General features: G+C 35.3%; 1 protein-coding gene across 6 annotated transcripts in view; it reads right to left on the reverse strand.

Moving 5' to 3' along the window:
• slc4a4a (solute carrier family 4 member 4a) overlaps positions 1-23,195 on the reverse strand; it is a 285,556-nt gene that overhangs the window by 46,138 nt on the left and 216,223 nt on the right. For all 6 annotated transcript variants that reach the window (XM_051929546.1, XM_028805563.2, XM_051929545.1 and 3 more), the window contains 4 exons: positions 22,783-22,957; positions 19,147-19,280; positions 16,800-17,071; positions 6,036-6,106 (listed from right to left, as the gene is read on the reverse strand). In XM_051929546.1, the coding sequence (XP_051785506.1) occupies positions 6,036-6,106; positions 16,800-17,071; positions 19,147-19,280; positions 22,783-22,957 (652 nt within the window). The remainder of the gene's footprint in view (positions 1-6,035; positions 6,107-16,799; positions 17,072-19,146; positions 19,281-22,782; positions 22,958-23,195) is intronic.

Below are 23,195 nucleotides of genomic sequence, written 5' to 3' on the forward strand. Positions count from 1 at the left end.
GCTTAATCAAGAACTGACAATGTTCAAACCATACAAACATCTGTTATTGAAACATGTACGACTCATTATTAAATAAAATGACTAAATAAAGTACCACAGATTATGTCTTTCTAAACAAAATAATGATATGTAACATTTAAGGCTAAAGTCTTTCAAAAAATTTTGGTATGGTGTAAGTTTTACTGATGTTTAGGAGGCTTTCTTATGGTCTGTTTATATTGTCAATTTTTTTTAAGTACTGGATTGTTTTAATATTTGAAATTTAAGGTAAACCTAAAATCTGCAGATTTTATCTCCCTCTTTCTGTAAGACAATTTCAGAATTATACAATCTACGCTGTGCAATGTAATGATATATTACTGTATGAGTTAAGATTTAACCTCTTAAATTTATTAAGGAACCGTACACATGTGTTCTGTAAAACCTACGTTTTTCAAGAATTTATTCAGTTAAAACAGTGACTAACCTGTACATGTGTTATTTTTTCACTCATTTCTTAAATATGCTTTTTCCATTAATGAAAATTCTGACGTGCTGAGAGGATCTGCTGATACAGTATGTCGAGGATGTGCTGACGTCAACTTTGCAAATGAGAGAGGCAGCTGAGAGTTGCTGAGAGTGAGAGTTAATAAAAAAAAAATATTTTGCTCCTATAAACTTGTGTTTTGGTTGCTGGTAAGGAATCGTATGGAACCTTTTAAAGTTTTTTTTCCCTTTAGAAGGGCTTTTTGTTTTTTTCGCATGCACAGGAGCAAAAGCAGCTGGGTGTTTAGAGGTGTGCTTAGAAATGTTATTTGTTACTTGTTACCCGTACTTGTTCTTGTTATTTGTATTTGAAATAGCGTAGAGAAGGCAGGGCACAAAGTAGCAATCCTGATATCAGCATCTGTAAGTAAATAACCTTGTCTTAACAATAAATAGTTAATAAGTAACAGAAAAAGAGATTCCTTATTTAAAAAAAAAGTCTCCGCTGACTTCAAAGCAAGGGGAAGGCTCAGCATTGTAGGTAAGAGGCCAGCATTAAGATGCCCAATCAGGTACAAATGGCTGTAGAGGCAGATAAGACAATAACAGATATTCACTAAGCAAGTTTTATTTATTTATTTATTTTAAATTGAACAGTTCTTAACAGTCTGAAAGTACAGCAGTTAAGTGGGCAACAGTATTAAGGGGAACAGAAACTGTGAGTGGAGAGCTTTTAAGTAAGGAATAAGAGGAGTGCAAAGTTAGAAGAACAGACAGAGAAAAGTAAAGTTAACCTCATAGAAGGACAAACAGCAGGCAGTTTAGATGAAGAATATTACAGGAGCTTAAGGGGCCAGAAGGTGTAAAATAGCTGCAGCAGTTCTATAATCTAATTTCGTTGTCTTAATTTTTTTTAGTTTTACTATTTAAGTTAAATAATTTAATTTTAATAAAAAAAAAGTTAAGGCAGTTTTATTAATCCTAAATAAAACTTTAATTATGAGGCTGATGCAATGCAAATCCTGTTGGATTTTGGACATTTTAAATGATGGCTTGGAGGAGCCAGTCTTCTATGAGGGCCACATCTGCAGGAGATGCCGGCTGATCCAGCACCTCAAGCTCAGGGTTACTGAATTGGAGGAGGAGTTGGCTGGCCTGCGTTATAGTAGAGAATTGGCGGACCTGGCCCAGGTGTCCTTCAGAGAGATAGTGTGCACCAACAAGGTGGCGTGGGAGGAGACTCCAGGTAGAAATAGGAGGGTAACGGTCACAAGGCGTAAGGTAAAGTGGTGCACACTGTCCAGGGGCATCAACACCAGAACTGGAAGTGTCAAACTGTTTTCAGGTCCTATCTGAGATGGTGGTAAACAGGGATGATGAGTCCCAATGGGCCACCTCAAAACCAGTTCCCAGAAAATGTCTCACACAGTGTGTTGCCTTCTGGGTGCACAGGTGGGAGACTCCCCTGGAAGGGTGAATAGGCTCTTGGCCAAGGCAGGCTTGGATCCAGTTGTCATTGTCCATGTTGGAACAAAGGACATACATAAGTGTAGTCTGTCAGTTCTGCAATCCAAATTCAAAAACTTAGTTGCTACTCTGAGAAGCAGAACTGACAAGGTAATCTTCTGTGAAGTTCTGCCTGTGTTATGCGCCAGTCCAGGTAAGACTGAGGAGATTAGAAGGCTTAATACATGGCTCAAATCTTGATGCAGGGAAGAAGGGTATAAGTTTATGGGGCATTGGGACTCCTTTTGGAACAGATGGGACCTGTTCCGCCGTGACAGGTTACGGGAGGCATATGAGTAGGTTAGTTGAGGATTCTTTAAACTAGGGAATACGGGAGGCAGGGAGTTTAGGACAGGCCAGGTTTAGACTATAAATGGGGGAACAAACAATTGTGTAAAAATAAAAATGCATAGTAGTGTAAATTCTAACCCAACGTTTGAATGTAAAAGGAGTAACACATTAAAAATAGCTTGCCTTAATGCTAGAAGTATCAAAAATAAGGCAAGTGAGTTGGAGTTGTATATAGCAAAATATAATTAGGATATTATAGCAATAATGGAAATCTGGCTAAATAATAAAGATGAGGATGAGTATATCATAGAGGGATACACATTTTAGGAGGTAGACAGAACAAAAAAAGGATGTGGGGTTGCTGTTTATGTCAAGCAGAATTTAAACACAAGTCCTCTTCAGTTGGATGATGAGCTCCATCTTAGTGAGGAATGCTGTCGCTCGCTTTCTGGTTGGGGCAAGAAAGTATGACTCTGTTTCTCCCATATTAGCTTCTTTACACTAGCTGGCTGTCAGTTTTCAAACTGATTTTAAAATCTTGTTGCTAGTTTTTAAATCTTTACATTGGCTTGCTCCTGCCTATTTATCCAAATTATGTGTTTTACACCAGCCATCCAGAGTGCTTAGATCTTCTGGTCAGTTGTCTCTTGTTGTCCCTCATACCAAGTGTAAAACTAATGGGGACAGGGCTTTTGCAGCTGCTGTTCCTCACCTGTGGAACTCTTTATCATGACACTGACATTGACATTGACATGTGGCTTTGCCTGGAAAGCATTAGGGAAAGAGGACTTATTTTAAGAGTGTTTTATAGACCACACAATGCAGACAATAATCTCAACAGACATCTTTTTAGTAATATTAAAAATGCAAGTTTACAGGAGATTTTATTATAGCCACAAAGGGGACTTTAACTATCCGAATATAACTGGGATAACCTTGAAAATGGCTGAGCACAAGAATAGGAGTTTTAAAAAGAGATCAGTGACTGTTTTATAACACAGTATGTTAAAGCAACAACACAGGGTGAAGCCTCTCTGGATTTAGTATTTTGTAATAATCAGGATAGAATTGGGAGTGAAGAGGTGATTGAACCACTAGGGTCAAGTTACAATAATATAATGCAAATAGTGATTTGTAAGATTGCAGATGCAAATACAAAAATTGTTAAGTTTAACTTTGGTAGGGCAAATTTTAAGTAAATGTGAAAAAGTCTTAGGAGGACAGATTGGGATAAGCTTTTAAGGACACAGTCAAGGAGCAGTGAAACAGTTTTAACAATGTTTTACATGTAATGCAGGACAGATACATAACTAAATTTAAAATTAACAGGAAATTTAAAAAAACTCTGCAGTGGGTTAATAAAGAGTTAAAAAGATGCTGCAAAGGAAAAAACAGCTATATAAGGCATATCAGACTAATAACTCCAAAGTGAATCGTAGGGCATATGAGAACATGAGGGCAACCATTAAGAAGGATATTAGGGAGGCTAAAAGACAATTGGAGAGGAACATAGCAGATAAGGTGAAAGATGCCCCTAAGAGATTCTTTCAGTATTTTAGTAGTAAAAGAACAGTCAAGGAGGAGGTGAAGTACAGCAGGAATAGTAAAGGGGAATTAAAAGATACAGACAGTGAAATAGCAGATGCTTTAAACTTCACGAGTGAGGAAGTGGATAACCTCACAGTGGTAAATGAGACTACTAAGGAAGTTCTGAGTGATTTAGAAATTGTAAAGAAGTACTGCTCAGATTAAATAGGCTGAAATCAAACAAATCACCAGGACCAGATAATATTTACCAAAGAGTTCTTAAGAAGGCTAGCAATTACATATGTAAACCCTTGACACATATTTTTAAGGAAAGTCACTGCGCACTGGGGAGATTCCGAAGGACTGGAAAATGGCAAATATTATCCAGTTATATGAAATGGGTGACCGGGCAGATCCAAACAACGATAGGTCAGTAAGTTTAACATGCATCACAGGAAAATGAATGGAAAAATTATTATGGATAAGATTGAGCAGCACACAGCAAGTGTAAGAGTTTTTCTAAAAGAGGGAGGTTGTGTTTTACTAACATGCTGGAATTCTATGAGGAAGCAACACAAGGATATGATCAAAGTGGAGCATATGATATTATTTATCTTGACTTTCAGAAAACATTTGATAAGATGCCACAAGAGAGGTTGGGCATACCACGATAGGTGGATTGGCAGATAATTTAGAATCCATTAAATCATTACAGAAGGACTTGGACAGCATACAGGCTTGTGCAGATCTGAGGCAGATTAAATTTAATGTCAGTAAATATAAGGTATTACACATAGTAAGTAAAAATGTTAGATTGAATACACAATGGGCGGTCAGAAAATCGACAGTACATCTTATGAGAAGGATTTAGGAGTCATAGTGGACTCTACGCTAACAACATCCAGACAGTGTTCAGAAGCCATTAAGAAGGCAAACAGAATGTTGGGTTATATGGCATGATGTATGGAGTAGAAGTCCAAGGAGGTTATGCTCAAGCTTTAAAATGCACTGGTGAGGCCTCATCTGGAGTACTGTGTGCAGTTTTGGTCTCCAGGCTACAAAAAGGATATAGCAGCACAAGAAAAGGTCCAGAGAGGAGTGACTAGGCTCATTTCATGGCTACACGGGATCAATTATGAACAAATAGTAAAAGAGCTGAGCCTTTTCAGTTTAAGCAAAAGAAGATTAAGACTCCAACTCCATGGAAACACACTCACAGTTTTACATAATGTGTGAATCTTGAGAGACCAAGTAGTCTAGTAAGCAACTGTTTAGGATTTTGCAAGTATCCAATGGACACAAAAAAATGAAGATGGACACAATTTGAAAGTATAAAGATCTCCACCAAGAGTGATCTGTGGGTCAGCAATGGTAACCATTGTGTTACTATAATTTATTAACATATTTAATTACTTCAGAAAAAATAAAACAGTCAAATTCAAATGTAAAAAATGTAACATTATCCAAATACTTTCTATATAACATACATGAAAATAAGAGATAAATACATGTTAGATGTTTGCATTATTTAACTACATAAATAAAATGCATACAACAAACAAATATTATATAATCAGGAGACGTACAAGTTATTATTGGCTGTGGACATCAAGCACTTTTAGGGCAGAAAATGAAAAAACAATTTGTAAGGGCTGCAGAATAACCTCAATGTAGCACTTTGTTTCTGGGTTATTTTCTTTTCTAAACTTCTGACAACAACATCAGCTCCTTGCTGTAATAAATTTGAAACTGCTAGTAACTCTTCAGTACTAATCTAGCATTCATAATAAAATTATGTAGCATTTTCTGTTTTTAATGAGTCAAATTGAGTTATTCTTTGTACCCTTTCACGGAGACCCCTAATTTACAAATTTCCATGACCAATGTATGCTTATACTCTGGCCTAAGTGGCATAATAAGGTGACTAAGTTCTTCATACCCTGGGTGGCAATGTCTGCATTTTTCATATCAATATACTGTTGTGATTAAAGATCTCAGTTCTGGTAATTTGCAGAGGCTTTATTAAGTCACTTCTTTGTTACCTGTATTGTCCTCTTCTCCAGTGATAAAAAGTTATCACTAGAAAGCCAGCATGCAAATTAATAAACAAGTCCAAATTGTGAGTGTTTGAGGAAATGGTGTGGTGTAGTGTGGACAGGGTGGAGACATATATTAAAACTTGCTTCAGATTACAAGGTAATTAGTTTGAGATGATGAATTAATAAAATATGTTGGAAAGAGCTTACCAAATCAAAGCTGTTGTTAGGCCAAGAAACAGATAAATCCATGGTCTCGCTGAAAAGCCCAGATGTATTATCTGCAGGAAACAAAAATGGTAAAAGTATAACATTTTAGCAAACATTTTCATAGTTGGAAGAATTTCATTAAAATAGAATATGTGCTATGAATGTAACAGTGTCTATTTGGATTAAAGAAAGTTAAAAAAAACCTTCATATATGTAAATGTAATATCAGGATACCTAGCTAATAATTTAGTTTTAAAAGTACCAGTTCTTTTTATAACTCATTACCCAGCCAGGTTGAAGCCCCTTTTTGGAGTGAACGTTGAGTCCGATTGAGGGAGGGTAGAGTGCAGTGTGGAGGACTGACAGCGGGGGTATGATTGATACGGTATGGGGGATGGTACCCGGGACGGGAGGAGGATCGAGAGGTTTGATAGAGAAGGGGCTAGAAGGTTGTGATGTGGGGTTACGAAGTCGCCGTTTTCTTCCTTTTCTGTTTTCGTTTTTCTTTAATGGCGTCTCTCAGGACTGCAAATATGAGAGAAATATAGGAGATTGTAAACAGTTCAAAGTCAAAGACATTTATTTTTTTTGCTGTTACAACCCTGTGTTTTTTTCTTCTTTATTGTTCAAATAAACTTTTGTGAGGCTTTACTTCGTCCATCTTTTTTTTTTCTTCTTTTTCGAACCTGACGCGGAGGTCACTACAATATTCTTCAACACCCAAGATTAAAACAACTGTCTTTTCATTAAATATATTCTGTTCATCTACTTCACCAGTTTATGTCTAGAGTATAGTGGCCCACTCTTGTGCACTAAATACGTAAAAAGTTGTAAATATTATTATTCACACAATTGTCAGATCTTTCTCATGAGGGAGGTTTTGGTTGAAGACAGGAGATTTTGTCTCATCTTACATAATGCCAATTTTACGTTAGGTATTGAGTCTGAATTAGATGACTAGCATCAAAAGAACAAAAATACTTTATTCTTGCTGCAGGAACAAAACTAGGGCTATAATATACATGAAAACCCACTAGATATGTGGACTAAGTATTTTAATGATATAATAAATAACATAAAAGAATATTTAAATATTTAATTGTCATTTTCATTGTCTTGCCACATCTCATTTAGGCAGCTTCAGAAAGAGTATTAGTCTGGTAATAATGAATGAATCCCTGAGAGACAAGAGGTATATAAATAGTCCTGGGACCACCACAACTGCCATATCACAGATTCAGAGTTCTCAGTTCAAAACATGGCCTGAGCACTGTAAGTATGAACTCTGTATGTTGTCTGTGTCTTCATGGGTTTTCCTTTGAAAACCATGGTTTTCATCCCAGATCCCAAAGACATTAGATTAACTGGTGATTATAAATTGATATGGCGTGGATGTACACCTGAGATGGTCTGAGACCCCATCCAGAGTCAGTTAATGTGAAGAGCTCTCTGTGGTCAAGACTTTGGCTCCCTCACGAACCTAAACACTCTAAGTGAGGTAGAAAATAGTTGGATGGATTTACCTATCCAAAAAATCATTAACAAATCTGCCTAATTCAGTTAAGAACACTCATAAGAAGAACTTAGCATGTACTATAGAATTAAGCAATTTACAGAAAGTTGGACAATATAAAAACAAAGCATATAGTTTGAAGCTGCACAAATGTCATGGTTACATATAAACAATAGGGAGGGGTGTCAAAGTAATTAACAAATATAACAATTCTAGTTTCAACTAGAAAAGGAGGTACAAGGTATGAAAAATTGTGGGATATTATCTAGCTGTTTAAAAACATGTGCTTAGAGAATAATGATGAAAAACTGGAACTGGATTTATTTTTATACAAAGTGCACAATGAATTAGCAAACCAACACAAACTGAAACCTGCCTAACTTCTTTCTACTCTCTAGCTATGACACAGATATATTAAGCATCTCAAAACTATACTAATGATTCCACAACAATGTGCCTCTAGATGATTTGAGAGCATTGGATCCTTTTAACTGAATTTACAAACAAAGAATGGAACATCCAAGTGCCAAGATAAATCTAATTGTGAGTGATATATTCAACTACTTACCTCTCTGAGTCACATTTTGTTAGAGATGTTCGCGTTTAAACTTTATTTTAATATAGTCTTGGCTTATATATGAGAACACTATTAACTTCAACCTGTTTTTAGAGTAACACCCAACAAAGTGTTACTGCTTATAGAGCAGTCTACAGTATGTATTGTGATGTCTCAACATAAATTGATAACACATTCTGTCAACTTTCTCATTTGGCAGAGCCCTAACACTCGTACTGCTGTAAAATGGAAAATTGTGGCTTAAAATTAAAGAAAAGCAGATTTACCTTAATAGCCTTTTATTATTGTCATTTGAACATGCTGAACCATTGTGAGCCTTTTTGCTATTTGAGCTATATCTTGTTGATTCTTTCCCATTTTTGCTCTCTCGGAAAGTAGATGAATGGGTATGTGAATATAGTTATTAAAATGAGTCTTTAATCGATCATTAATATGTGTATTATAATAAATCTTTGAAAATTAAAAACAGCTACCACACTCTGATTTGATGTGGTTGCTTCTCAAAAATATCCCTATAATATTCTGGCAGGTCAAGCCACAGGATATGTTAGAGAAGGTACACGTAGTCATCTGGAAGACTCACTGGGGTTCAGCATGCTAAATGAATAAGAGATTCTTGATCTGACATTCTGCTTTCTTGCACTACAAACAGATGTTTGATTTATGACAATACAGTAACTAGCTTTAAAAGTCAAGCTAGGTGCAGCTTGCTGTGTAATAAGCAAATAATGGAGAATATTGGACTGAATGTTATGTACTATAGTGTAATGAAACAACAGATCATAAATCTGCCAGATAATCCCTTGTTCTAGGTTCATGCCACTTTACACCACATTAGAATACACATGTAGTGCTTCCAAAAATAGCATGCATTTTAAAGTATGGAAGCAAAAAAGTAATACCTCAATGACATGCTACAATCAACTTTTCTCAACGCTTTGAACATCATAGAATTAGAATGTCAACTTAACTTGATAGCAAATTTTTGAGACCATTCATCAAACTTCCAACTAAAGTGGAACCTCGGTTCACGACCATAATTCGTTCCAAAACTCTGGTCGTAAACCGATTTGGTTGTGAATTTCCCCCATAGGATTGTATGTAAATACAATTAATCCATTCCAGACCATACGAACTGTATGTAAATATATATATATTTTTAAAGTTTTTAAGCACAAATATAGTTAATTAAACCATAGAATGCACAGTGTAATAGTAAACTAAATGTAAAAACATTGAATAACACTGAGAAAACCTTGAACAACAGAGAAAACTAACACTGCAATAGTTCGCGCTATAGCGCTACCAACCGCAGGCTAAAAACACTTTTTTTTAATGAGTTTTAAGCACAGGGTAAAAAATGAACATTTGAAAAAATCCGTAATTTAATAAACCACCAAGAAAAGTAACATTGCAACAATGCACGCTACGAACCGATCGCTGTAAACAGAAGTGAAAACAAAATCAAGCCCAGTGCATTCTTTAATTGCCTTCCTACCTTAAGCGTCCAGCACCCTCTCTCTTGTGCGGCCTGTGTTTTTGCGCGTCTCTCTCTCTCTCTTGTTCTGCCTGTGTGTGTGCTCTCATTCGCACTGCCTCTGTGTGTGTGTGTGTGTCGTGCTCTCTCGCTCTCTCTCTCGCTCGCTCGCTGCACAGGAAATGCACAGGGAGAGACTGAACATGTACAAACCGAAAGGGAAACTGGCTTGTTCGTATACCGAGTGTGTGGTCGTGAACCGAGGCAAAAGTTTGGTGAACTTTTTGGTCGTAAACTGATTTGTACGTGTACCGAGACGTTCGTGAACCGAGGTTCCACTGTACATGGAAGTAAAAACATATGTGCAAAGCCTTACCTTTTCCACAGTTTACTATAAACTGAATAATCTTAATTGGTTCCAGAGATTTTGCCTACTTAAACTGTCAGGTGGAAATACAATGCAATAGCATAAATTCGCTTTTCAAGAAAATTATTAAAAAGTACTAGAACCTAGAATAATCTATTGCGACAGTAGTCATGTTAAAATTTCTAAAAGAACTTAATTTCAAACAGTATGTTGTTTCACTAAGAACTATAATTACATTGAATTAATAAATCTTTATCAAATTAAGATGACAGTTACAGTGCCCATGAACTATAAATCAACAGATTTTGAACAATGAAAGCCTTTTGATTTGGTTCCAAAAAGTTACATCTGTCACCTTCATGAAAAAATCTCTCTTTAGTCCACAAAACTACAACAAGATTCACAGAAGTAGGCATCAACGAAATATTATTTACTGCAGGAGATAGAAAAGGTAAGTGTACAATGAATGTTTAACGATTTGTAAATCTTGAAGTACCAAATATCATTTGCGTTTCTCTAATATATTTTTAGTTTCAAACAGAAGCATGTCTACATGTTGTATATAGATTTAAGAAGAACAAATGGAGCACTGCAATGTGGTCAAACAACATAGTTACAATTTCTTATCTGCCAAATCCTTGATGCAGAAGAATAAAAAAGTAAACTTCAAACATATATACATTTATAATTTCTAAAATCAAATATTACAGTCTCAGCCATTCGTTATCTCTCTTCCCTCCCTCCTAATTTACTAACATCACTTTAGTCCTTCAAAGCTAGACTACTGAAAGGTTGCGCTGTTTAAGTTTGCACACGGCAACATAAAAGAAATATCTGTTCTGGCAGTTCACAATGATAGCCAAGTTGAACATGAACCATGCAGTATCACACACATGCACTCTATCTTGGTGGAAAGACAAGGTTACTCAAAACCTAGTTTCCCATTACATGACATCCTTTCTTCACTTTTAGTGATAGATGACTGCATTTGGACACAGCTCCAAGCACAGATGGCTATCTTTGTAGCGTATCTTGACAGTGCAAGGGAAACAGAGAATGCATGCACTAGTTACTCAGAAGTACCAATGACAGCCAAATATTCTCTGTGTTCTATCCAAAAGTTCTAGGCCCAGATCTAAAATGACAAGTGTAATGGAGATTAAAAATGTTCACAAATTAGAATATACAAAGAAGAAATTAACTGATTTAAGAACTGCACAAAGAGCATTGATTTTAAAGTCCTTTTGTTGTTGTATATTTGTGATATCTGGCATGGTTATAATTGTATGTATTATGTCTTTTAAGAATGTGTTAAGGTTTGCATTAGGTAGTGTTTCAGGAGACATGTTTTACTTTACTGTTAAGAAAAGCTGTGCTTTGATGATTACCTAACCAAACACTGAGTCTTTAGGAGGTAGTGTTAAGTATTGACACAGAACATGAAATTTATGGCTGGTTAGGGAGTTTGGCTGGGGATGCATCAAACCAGTTTGGCAAGAGTGACCCTTTTCAGACACTACATGAGCCTATAAGCTGTACTCCACAGAAAGTCCATAAACTGCTTAGCTCGTATGAGGCAGGGTCTGATGGACTGAAATATGGCTGTTTACAACTGGCCATTTTGTTCCACATCGCCTCATATGTCCAGTCATGCCGAAACAGGATTAGATGAACCAAGGGAGTTGCCTACACCCATTGATCCAGGACTTGTGGCAGGAATAAGTATAAGTTGGTCAATCTGCCTTTCTCTCTCCTTTGCCATCTTGTCACGAAGAGACCACCACCTCTCTGCCTTGCCATTTTTCCATAAAGAAAAGACAACTCAGTCTCAGCAGGTATTTTGAGACAGGAAGGTTCTTTGGGCCTGTGCAGATAATGAGCTGAACAACTTAAAGTTATTGCGTCACCTGAAACTGCACATCAAGTATTATTGGGTGAAATTGCGTTGTAACCAACACTCATTGTATTCTGCTTCCTTATAATATGGGCATGTTATCTACTACATAATTAATTAAAAGTGCATCTCTCCCCTGCCTGTTCTTTCACTCTGTCTAATCACCTGAGGTTACATACATAGAATGGAAGAAGGTTAGGAAGTGCTGAAAAGCAGCATCTGACAGTGGTTAAGTGTATGGAATTTAAGATATTTTGTTAAGGTCTACATAATAAAGAATATAAATGGGAGAATAGGGTCACCTAGGATTCTATCAAGACTAAACAACAAGCAAGCAAACAAAACAGCACCAAATGAGAGGGCTGTAAAGACAAAATAAGGAATCTTAATCTTTTAATTCCCACATTTTGCACAGATTAAAATTATGGTTACACAGATACAGTACTGGAGGGGAAAGAAGCCAACTAGAAAGAGCACAATCATTCATAGGCACAAATACAAACAGAAACACTGAACTAAAGACAAAATGTCTAAAATTAACAATTTTAGGAAACAAGTTTGCCAGATTTTGAATGATGACAAAATGTTGCAGTTGTGCTTTTGACTAAAGTATTTTTTCAGCTAACAAATTCCATTAAAAACAGCCACTGAAACCAGATCCACATTAAACACCACTTCATGACTTATTTTCTACTCCAAACACCTTTGCTTATTGCCATTTCTGGCATCCTTGCCATGCATTACTATATGTTTTGAAACTATTATCCCATGTGTTTCTTCATTTTAGGCTGTCTTTTTTATGCTGTAAAGAAAAAACATATAATTCTTGCCTTTGCACACACCATAGATTCATCCAAACGACCACCATTTGACTATGGAATTCATCAAACATATCTTCACATCACCACTTTACAATTCATGTTGCCAGTTAAGAAAACCAAAACATCATTATATTTTCCATTTATTAAAACATCTGGTGGAGACATTTAATGATTGATTAAATGTTACTAAAATAAAAGGTATGCATAAGAAACTTTTAATAATTATACAGGTTATGACATAGTATTTAATAATTGTGCTTTCACCATTGCCAAGAAAGAAATGATATTTCTATAGCTTTAACAGCAACACTTAATATAAACAGCTAAATCAGTGCCCTGGTAATTTATCTCTCATTCCATAAATTGAATTACTTTAAATACAAGTTTTCTTAGCAGTTTCTACATGTTAATATGTTTATTCACCCAATGCAAACATGTAAATCATATGTTAAACTGCACACGTTTTTCCAGTCTTTAGTAGAAAAAGGAGAAATCATATTCATTATACATGAATTTAGCACAGATGCTCATATGGATAACTGAAATAGAAATTTCATTTACCTCTTCTTAAGCAGGCTGTACAATACATTGTTGCCCTTTTGTTTCTGTTAAGGTTAAGCAAGACAACTGTTTAACTACATCTGGATTAATACCACATTTTCTAAATTTATGTCAGTATTATTTTGTTTCTTTTGCAACTACAGTGTAAAATATGGGTGTGGGTAAGGCATTTTCTATTTTTCCAATAAAATGCAGATTTAAAAATGTATGGGATATAGGATATATTTCAAGATTTTGATATAGCTAATAAGGAGGAAATTTGACCCTAATAATAGGAAATCAATCCAAACCTAACCCATTCAACCAAAGAAGCAAGAACACCCATTCTGTCATGTTAAAATTTATATGAACTGAAGCATGCTGAAAATTAACTTTCATGAAACAAAAATATACGAAAAAACATACATTTTTAAACTTAATTTAGATGAGGACTTTGGGGGATATAGGCCTGTCCATCACAAGACTCACACATACAGTCATATGAAAAAGTTTGGGAACCCCTCTTAATTCTTTGGATTTTTGTTTATCATTGACTGAAGTTTCAAAGTAGCAACTTCCTTTTAATATATGACATGCCTTATGGAAACAGTAGTATTTCAGCAGTAATATTAAGTTTATTGGATTAACAGAACATATGCAATATGCATCATAACAAAATTAGACAGGTGCATAAATTTGGGCACCCCAACAGAGATATTACATTAATACTTAGTTGATCCTCCTTTTGCAAATATAACAGCCTCTAGACGCCTCCTATAGCCTTTGATGAGTGTCTGGATTCTGGACGGAGGTATTTTTGACGATTTTTCCATACAAAATCTCTCAAGTTCATTTAATTTTGATGGCTGCTGAGCATGGACAGCCTGCTTCAAATCATCCAATAGATTTTCGATGATATTCAAGTCAGGGGACTGTGACGGCCATTCCAGAACATTGTACTTCTCCCTCTGCATGAATGCCTTTGTAGATTTCGAACTGTGTTTTGGGTCATTGTCTTGTTGGAATATCCAACCCCTGCGTAGCTTCAACTTTGTGACTGATGCTTGAACATTATCCTGAAGAATTTGTTGACACTGGGTTGAATTCATCCAACCCTCGACTTTAACAAGGTCCCCAGTCCCTGAACTAGCCACACAGCCCCACAGCATGATGGAACCTGCACCAAATTTGCCAGTAGGTAGCAGGTGTTTTTCTTGGAATGCGGTGTTCTTCTTCCGCCATGCGAAGAACTTTTTGTTATGACCAAATAACTCAATTTTTGTCTCATCAATCCAAAGCACTTTGTTCCAAAATGAATCTAGCTTGTCTAAATGAGCATTTGCATACAACAAGCGACTCTGTTTGTGGCGTGAGTGCAGGAAGGGCTTCTTTCTCATCACCCTGCCAAATGTTCTTTGTGCAAATTGCGCTGAATTGTAGAACGATGTACAGATACACCATCTGCAGCAAGATGTTCTTGCAGGTCTTTGGAGGTGATCTGTGGGTTGTCTGTAACCATTCTCACAATACTGTGCATATGCCGCTCCTGTATTTTTCTTGGCCTGCCAGACCTGCTGGGTTTAACAGCAACTGTGCCTGTGGCCTTCCATTTCCTGATTACATTCCTTACAGTTGAAACTGACAGTTTAAACCTCTGAGACAACTTTTTATAGCCTTCCCCTTAACCATGTGACTGAACAATCTTTGTTTTCAGATCTTTTGAGAGTTACTTTGAGGATCCCATGCTGTCACTCTTCAGAGGAGAGTCAAAAGGAAGCACAACTAGCAATTGACCACCTTAAATACCTTTGCTCATGATTGGACACACCTGTCTATGAAGTTCAAGGCTTAACGAGCTAATCCAACCAATTTGGTGTTGCAGGTAATCAGTATTGAGCTGTGACATGCATTCAAATCAGCAAAATTACAAGGGGACCCACATTTTTGCACAGCCAGTTTTTCACATTTGATTTAATTTCATACAACTAAATACTGCTTCACTAAAAATGTTCGGAAAACACCCCAGTACTCAGATGTTCCTAGGAAATCAAAGACATACCACTGTTATCTTTTTTGTTGAAAGTAGATTAAATTATTATGCAGGCTGAGAGGGGTTCCCAAACCTTTTCATATGACTGTACTTACATTCATGCTTCTTGGTATGAGGCCAGTTTAGAGCTTTTGGGATATTGGAGGAAAATCAATTACTCAATCCATTGCACATGGCAAATTAATCTGTAAATGGCTGAGTAAACAAAGCAATATTTCATGTAGAATACATGGCAGAAAGCAGTAAGGAAAAAAAAATAGAAACCACAGAACATGCAGTAAATCCATAAGGACATAGTAAGACCATGCAAAAATCTTGCCGAACACAATCGGTCAGAGATTTGAACCCAGAACTGAGTGATAAACACTGTGCTGCCATTTCCAACCTTAAAATGATTATTTATGATCACTTCGTTTTACTTAGTTTTTTAATATTTTAACACCATCAGCTTAAATATGTCATAGTTTGGATGTCTCACTTTAAATAAAGAAGAAAATACTGGACTCAGTCTTATTTTGTGTTCCTTCCTATCTATGACAGAGGCAAGCTTGAGCTTATTTAAATTATTTCTAATTATTTCTTGCACAACCAATAATAACGGGGGGGGGGGGGTAAACGTTAACATTTAACATTATACAAAGTTATTGTCTGTTTTCCACCTGCATTACTATTATTATCAATCTTTAATTTAATATTATTTATTGTATCAGTATGCTGCTGCTGGATAATGTGAATTTCCCATTGGGATTAATAAAGTATCTATCTATCTATCTATCTATCTATCTATCTATCTATCTATCTATCTATCTATCTATCTATCTATCTATCTATCTATCTATCTATCTATCTATCTAATAAAATTTCAAGCAACTGTGCTTAAACCCAAGCAGCTATATAATTTGGTAATGAAAAATGTACTTCTTAAACTTTATAAATCACTCTCAAGTTCATGAGTTATAAGAAATGATATTGTGCTTAGCCTTTGTATGAGACACTCATGGCAGAGGAGACACCATAGGTTCCAAACAAGTTATCTGAGTAAACAAGGAAGCAGTGAATGTTAAGCTGGTATTTGGAAAAGCAAACACAATTGAGTACCAAAAGTCTTGCCTAGTTAACAATACTCTAAGGTGGATAGTGAGTAGATATTTAATAGGCTTATGCCAAAGAGAAATACATGACTTATTTATAAAGGAAAATATTAATATTGGAAATGTAATTTCTGCATGGATGTGATAGTCAGTTTGCATTTGTACAATTTATATTATCAGGTTTTTTATTCACTGTACTGAACAATAATTTTTACAAACCTTATACATAGAAATGTCTGAGATATGCCAGTATCCGAGGCAAATTATTAAATGAAATAAAGAAATATCTTAATAAATGTTATAGTAAAAGTATGTTGCATTATTAGTTGTATTGTACCATTAAAAGATTTTATTTTTTTAAATCATGCTTATTTCAACCGAATTCAGTAGAAAAACTTCTGTTTGCTAGGAGCTGTCTACTTTTTTTGCCTTACCTGATAGAGGTGGCATGCAGGAGCAGCCATATTGTGTTATATAGTCCACTTTGTATTCTGAATTAATAGGATAATAGTGTGCCAGCTTGATCATCTTCTTAAAGGCATCATATATGAAGATAAAACTGATTAGTGAAGAAAAGCCTTCTTCTGTGAATCGGGTGAAGTACTGTACAAGGAAACTGGCATCAGTAGCAACCAAGACAAAGCAAAGGAAGGCTGACCAGAGCCCAATCCACAGCCGAAATTCAAGGTAGTCAAATCCATTATCGCTGAAAAAGACAAAAAAGGACACCATCAAACATTACATGCATGTACAGTATATTTATACACAGAAATATTGTAAGTGTGTTGTACATCTTAAAAAATAATTTGGTAATTCAAAGAGTTAATAGTACGAAAATAAGAACATAAAAAATATGTTGAGAACAGGCTGATCAACCTAATGTAGCTCAACAGAGCTCAGTCTCTATTACCCTCACTCATTTATGGTTAAGTTCATTAAGTCGATGTCAATCAAGAGCTAACCAGTTCATAATCTTTACTTTTTTTCTGTCATGTGATAACATAAATGGAGCAAAAGGCAAAAAAGACCTTCTTTAAACATAAAAAATCATTTTTATACAGTAATCATTAATAAGCAGGACTTACAAATGTTAACATAATTTGTAGCATCAACTAGCAATCTAGTTGTAGATCACAAACAAATGTAATGATTTATAGCACACATACTGTATATGTTAAACTAACATGCTGGACAGTTTTTTTCTTAAATGTAGTTAAATGTTTCTTTTGTTCACTGAGCATGGTGGTACTGAGAATCCATAGTTGCTTTAGGCTTTCTACATCCTGAAGCACATGCAAACATCTCCAGCTGGCTAAACAAAACAAGTGGGCAAGTGAACACTGTGGCTTGACAAAATAAGCTTAATTATCACTATATCAACTGTTTTTAATAGGTTTTAAAATTTTTGACAATACCATTTATCAGGCCATTAAAACTTGTACTTTTCAAATACTTTGTTATCTGTGTCCCCAAAACCCCTACATTTTCTTTTCATAATCTTAATATTTCTTGGGTCTGTATCTTTAAGGGTCTAAGCTTGTGAAGCTTGTGTTTTGCAAAACAAAAAAAAAACAAAATAGTAATTACTGTACAAAGAATCTTCTTTATCTCTATTCTGATTTTACTCAAAGGAAATTTGTATTGTTGATTCTTTAGAAAATCAGAAATATATTTAATTGGTATGACATCACATATGTCTTCTGTCCTTCTACATTACTCAAAATAAATTAAATTAAGAACCATCTACATCTGTAGCCTTAGCCAAAAATATTACCATTAAATAAGAAATAAGGAAAGAAAAAAAAAATGGAACACATTTTTAAAATTGAGTGAAATAGATGAACCAATAGGCTATGAGGTTGTTTTTGGCAAATTTAAGTTAAGATGATGTCAGTGCACATAAGGTTTGCTGTCTTACTTGTCTTGTTACAGCACAGCTCAATCACATAATCTAAACAAGGGGTTCTCAACATTCTGTTTTACAGAACCACCCCCAGCAATTTAAATGTTCCAAAATACCACCATTTTTTTAAGTATGCCATTTTAATAGTCCTGCTAATCACACATATCTGAGATGCATTTCCATTAACACACTGCATGCTGTATTACTGGAAAGATCTGCCATGCACTTCAAAACATTTACAAATGTCTGTCTGGAAATTTTGAAACACTAACTAAATACATTTTACTTTGGAACAAAGTGTAGTCAAATGTATGTAAAGGTAGTACCCCATTCAAGACAGGCACTGATGTCCAGTGATTTGTCTAAATCTTTCCACAATTTATCTATATAAATAAAATTATAAGATGTAAGTCTGTTTGTTTGCTTGCCAATCACTCAAAAACCTCTGGACCAATTCGCACAAGATTCTGCATGTCTGCTGCAGTTGGTCCAACTTAAAATGTAGGCTATATGATATACTGGGTTAAGAAGGATGTAATTAGAGGGGTGAAACCCAAAAACCAGCGCAGATACAGGGACTACAATTCCCATCAGTCACCAGTAGTCTGGCGGGTCTAACAGAGAACATCACCAGCGGTAGCGCACACAATGTTTTGTACTGGCCAAAGCAGAATCTCATCTAAGACCAAGGGTGCAACATTTTCATTTCAGCTAATTTGAATAACAATTTTATTGTCCTGCTGTGGGTTATGCTTAGCCAGGAAAAATTGTTTTGGCTCTAGAGTTACACAACTGATTTTCACCTTTCTTCTTTGTTAAGATGCATGCTGATACTGCACTTCCTTTCACTCATAGATGTCTATGAGGTGTTCACTTACCTACTGAAAGTAAACAGTAACCTTTCAAATACTAGTACAGGACCAGTGCTGCTGAGAATAGTTAGGGGCTGACCAGCAAAAAGACAAAAGACTGCTCCAGAAACTGCTGTACCCAGGAAGCTCTCCAAAACACCCTATAAAAAACAAAGACAGACTCTTAGTCAAAAATATTTTATATTGCAAAAAAGTAACATCAGGGGATAAATAGTTTTTAATATACTCCAGTTTTGCCGAGTGTCTCTGTATTATAAGTATAAAAAGAGAGCAAATGTAGTATACAAGAGAAGTATCATAATGAGTTCCTAAAGAGTGGAAGTAGCTGCAGGTTTTTCACTCCAGGTGCTTACTTACTTAGAAGCCAAAAGGTACCACTACATGTGTAATATGTTTTGTCTTTTATTTCAGAAAATAAAGAAAAAGAAAAGATGTCATCGATGTTTTATGAAGTTCTCAGTCCTTCATTCTTTTTTTCTTTTTTGTTTTTATAATATTTTACTGACACTTCTGCATGAATACAGACGGGTGGCCATGGGAGCAGAGCAAGTTACCTGTTTTACTATTGGTTCCCTTGTTAATTGCCTTATTGTTAATCAGCAGTTAGATTGGAAAAATGTACTTCAATATAATAAATGCTGCAAACAAATTAGCTAAGGGTTCTGTAAATTAACAAATTAAATTTTAAATTAAGCTGAAAATTTTACTTTTAAAATTAAGCCAAAAAATGTACCCAGACCAAAAATCTTCCACCACAACAGCCTTTCTGGAAATGAAATTAATACCTGTAGAATCAGGATGATTCTCATTTAATAAACATTAGTCTAATACAGTATTAATCATTATTAGTAATATTTGAAGGCTTTTTCTATTTGCAGAATGTTTGCAGTTTTGCCTGATAGGTGGAAAACTGACTTTGCCTTCAGTTACAAACCATGAAATGCAACCTTTGAAACTGTATAATATAAATAACAGCCTGCATATGTTTCTAACCAGAAGGTCCTGAAAACCCCCAATTTGTTAGACTTTTTGAACAATTAACTGGCAAAGTAGAGAAAAGCAATGCATACTTCCACGCTGAAGACTAGTTTGAAGCTAGCAGCAGCTGACATCAGAGGTACCTCAGTAAACTTAACTTCGAGTTAGTTAACTCATGAGAGAAAAAGATACGAGGATTATACTCTACATGGGGTGAAATTATCAACGAAGTCCCTCAGGGATCTGTGCTTGGATCACTACTTATTTAACTGATATGTTTTTCAGATATATAGTAAACTTAAAATGCAGATAACATTACAATTGGACTGACAGCAGATACTAGAGAGGCATCAAAATCAATTTAAAAGACCCAGACAATATTCAAAATTGGGTAAACACTAGTAGACAACAGTTTAAAATATAGAAAAATGAAAAATGCTACACAGAGGAAAAAAGAACATTAAACATAAATACAATGTGAGCAACGCTGTATGAAAAGACCTCTAAAATTAATTTGGGGTTAATGCTGATACAACATTCTCATTGTCTAAGAAATGTACAAATATAATTAAAAGCAAAAGATGGTATACTATAAAACTTGCTGAATATCAAACCAGTGACATTATGCTCAGACTGTATAATACTCTAATGAGGCTGCATCTGGAGTACCATGTAGAGTCCTGATCATTTCATCGCCATGCTACAAAAAGATATAACATCAATTGAAGGGTATTTCCTGCTGTGGCCGGCAGGGGACCTAATCAATGACTTCAAAAATCTTAAAAGGCTATACTAATAAACTTGATCCAGCAGAATTCTTTCACTTATATAGCAAATCATGTATTCAAGGACATCAATAAAAATTAAGGGAAGGTGCATTTAAGACTGAAGCCAGGAAGCGTTTCTTCACACAAAGTGTTGTGGCAAACTGGGACAAACTACTAAATCAGCAGTTGATACGAAAACCTTATAACTTTTGAAAATGATCTGGAAGCAGTACTGGGTCAGCTTTCTGTAGCAGTTAGCTAACCCAACAATCATGTTGGACTAAATGATCTCCTCTCGTTGGGCAAACATCTTGTGCTCTTATGATCATGTATATGATAGTTTAGGTATAAAATAATTTCTGTATCAAACCCCAACACAAAGCACCACAGGACTGTTATTTTGGTGTTGAAGAAAATAATTACCTGAAGCCATACAAAATTAACAGCAACTAAATTTGGACAATAATGTTTTGCTGACTTGTACATTTACCACAAACAGATATTCACCATAAAAAGTTGAATCCGAAAATTTCTTGTGTGATTGTGTAATTTTGATTGTGTCTACCTATGGTCATGCCATTTGTGGCCATAAATGCTGAATGATTTTAAGCCTCCTCTCACCGTGGATGAACTTTCTCTCTGTCTTTTGCCTAGATCACGTAACTGCATCACGCAACTGTGCTGCTTGGCACCAACTCATTCCACAGTATCCTTCACATTGCCTTTTTTTAAGGATGTAGGAGCTAATACATTACCTTTCATTGTTATTACAGTTACGCTTATTATCAAATATTATTGAATGCTACAGTCTTGATACATACATATGACTGCAAATAAAGGTGCAATGTGAAGACACAATTTGTCTTTTCTGGGGAAGGCTTTGTCCTAACTTAAAGGATAAAATTAGTATGTAACTATGTACGACATGTTTTGTTTAAATAAACATTACCAGATTACTAAGTCATTTTACATAGAAAAATGCATTCTTCATCTTCTCATATATAAAATGAAGTATTTTAATTTCATATGTTATTTTCTTTTTCTTCAAGTTATCAGTACTTTTTTCTCTAGTTTATTATTTAAATACAGTGTCACTTGTCTGAACTGACTACTTGTACATTTTATCAGTATAGATTAAATTAAATAGTATACTATCTGCTAGTAACAGTGCAAGGAACAAACAAAAAATGAATGGACATGGGAGTGGACAAATGTACAACATGTAGCTGACATTAAATGCTATTTTACTTAATGTAAATGCAATTATTATCTGACAAAAAATGAATTTTCATAAAGAAAATTCACATATTTAATGAATATGAAGCCAGTGTGTTTACAAAAGAGGAAATCTACAGAATGAGTAGTCGTCTTTTCTGACAATTTTTTTAAGTTAGATTAGTAGCCTTTCAAAATAGATTTGGTCCAGAAGATCAGATTACAAATTCAAGAAACTGATTTGCACTAACTGCGGTGGGTTGGCACCCTGCCCGGGATTGGTCCCTGCCTTGTGCCCTGTGTTGGCTGGGATTGGCTCCAGCAGACCCCCGTGACCCTGTGTTCGGATTCAGCGGGTTGGAAAATGGATGGGTGGATTTGCACTAAATAACAGATAACAGCAGATCCTACTATGCAAAGTGCACACAAGGTAATATTACAGCATATGGATAGTACTAGTATACTTGTACTGTTAACTCTATACTAGTGCCATGTTGAATTTGGAAAGAAAACCTGTACTGAACATAGCCATATTATAATAGAAATTAAACAAATTAAGTATATCAAACATTTAACTTAAGGTGAAGCATGAGTTGATGGGAAATAATCAATGGAATTACTCAAAAAAAAAATTGCTACTGAAATAACGATTCAAGGCATTGCATAAAATACCACGACTGACCTGCATATTTTCTGTGGCATCTCCTAAGAGACCCCCAAAAGTGATGGCATTGGTAACTGTTGCTAAGTAGATGAAAAGTATTGCTGACAGTGACTGGATATTCAGTGCATCATAAAAGTCACTAGCAAAATATGGACATTTTCTCTTGATATCTAGTATTAGGCCTCCACAAAATCTGATAAGAATGAAAAACAATTATTATAATGGGGCACACAGTAGAAACTGGAGTACATGCACTTACTTCACTAAGAAAATAAAGTCTGGAGGATAAATTTTTAAAAGAGCAATGAGTTAAAAATTGTTTCAGCATAAAAAATATTATATAATGTTAAATATGGAATATACTGTATTATACAATATTACACAAAAATTACATGCCAGAACTTTAACTCAAGAAATGCTGCTCCCCAGAC

This window comes from Erpetoichthys calabaricus, chromosome 7 (genome assembly GCF_900747795.2).
Source record: "Erpetoichthys calabaricus chromosome 7, fErpCal1.3, whole genome shotgun sequence".
Taxonomy (NCBI): Eukaryota; Metazoa; Chordata; class Cladistia; order Polypteriformes; family Polypteridae; genus Erpetoichthys; species Erpetoichthys calabaricus.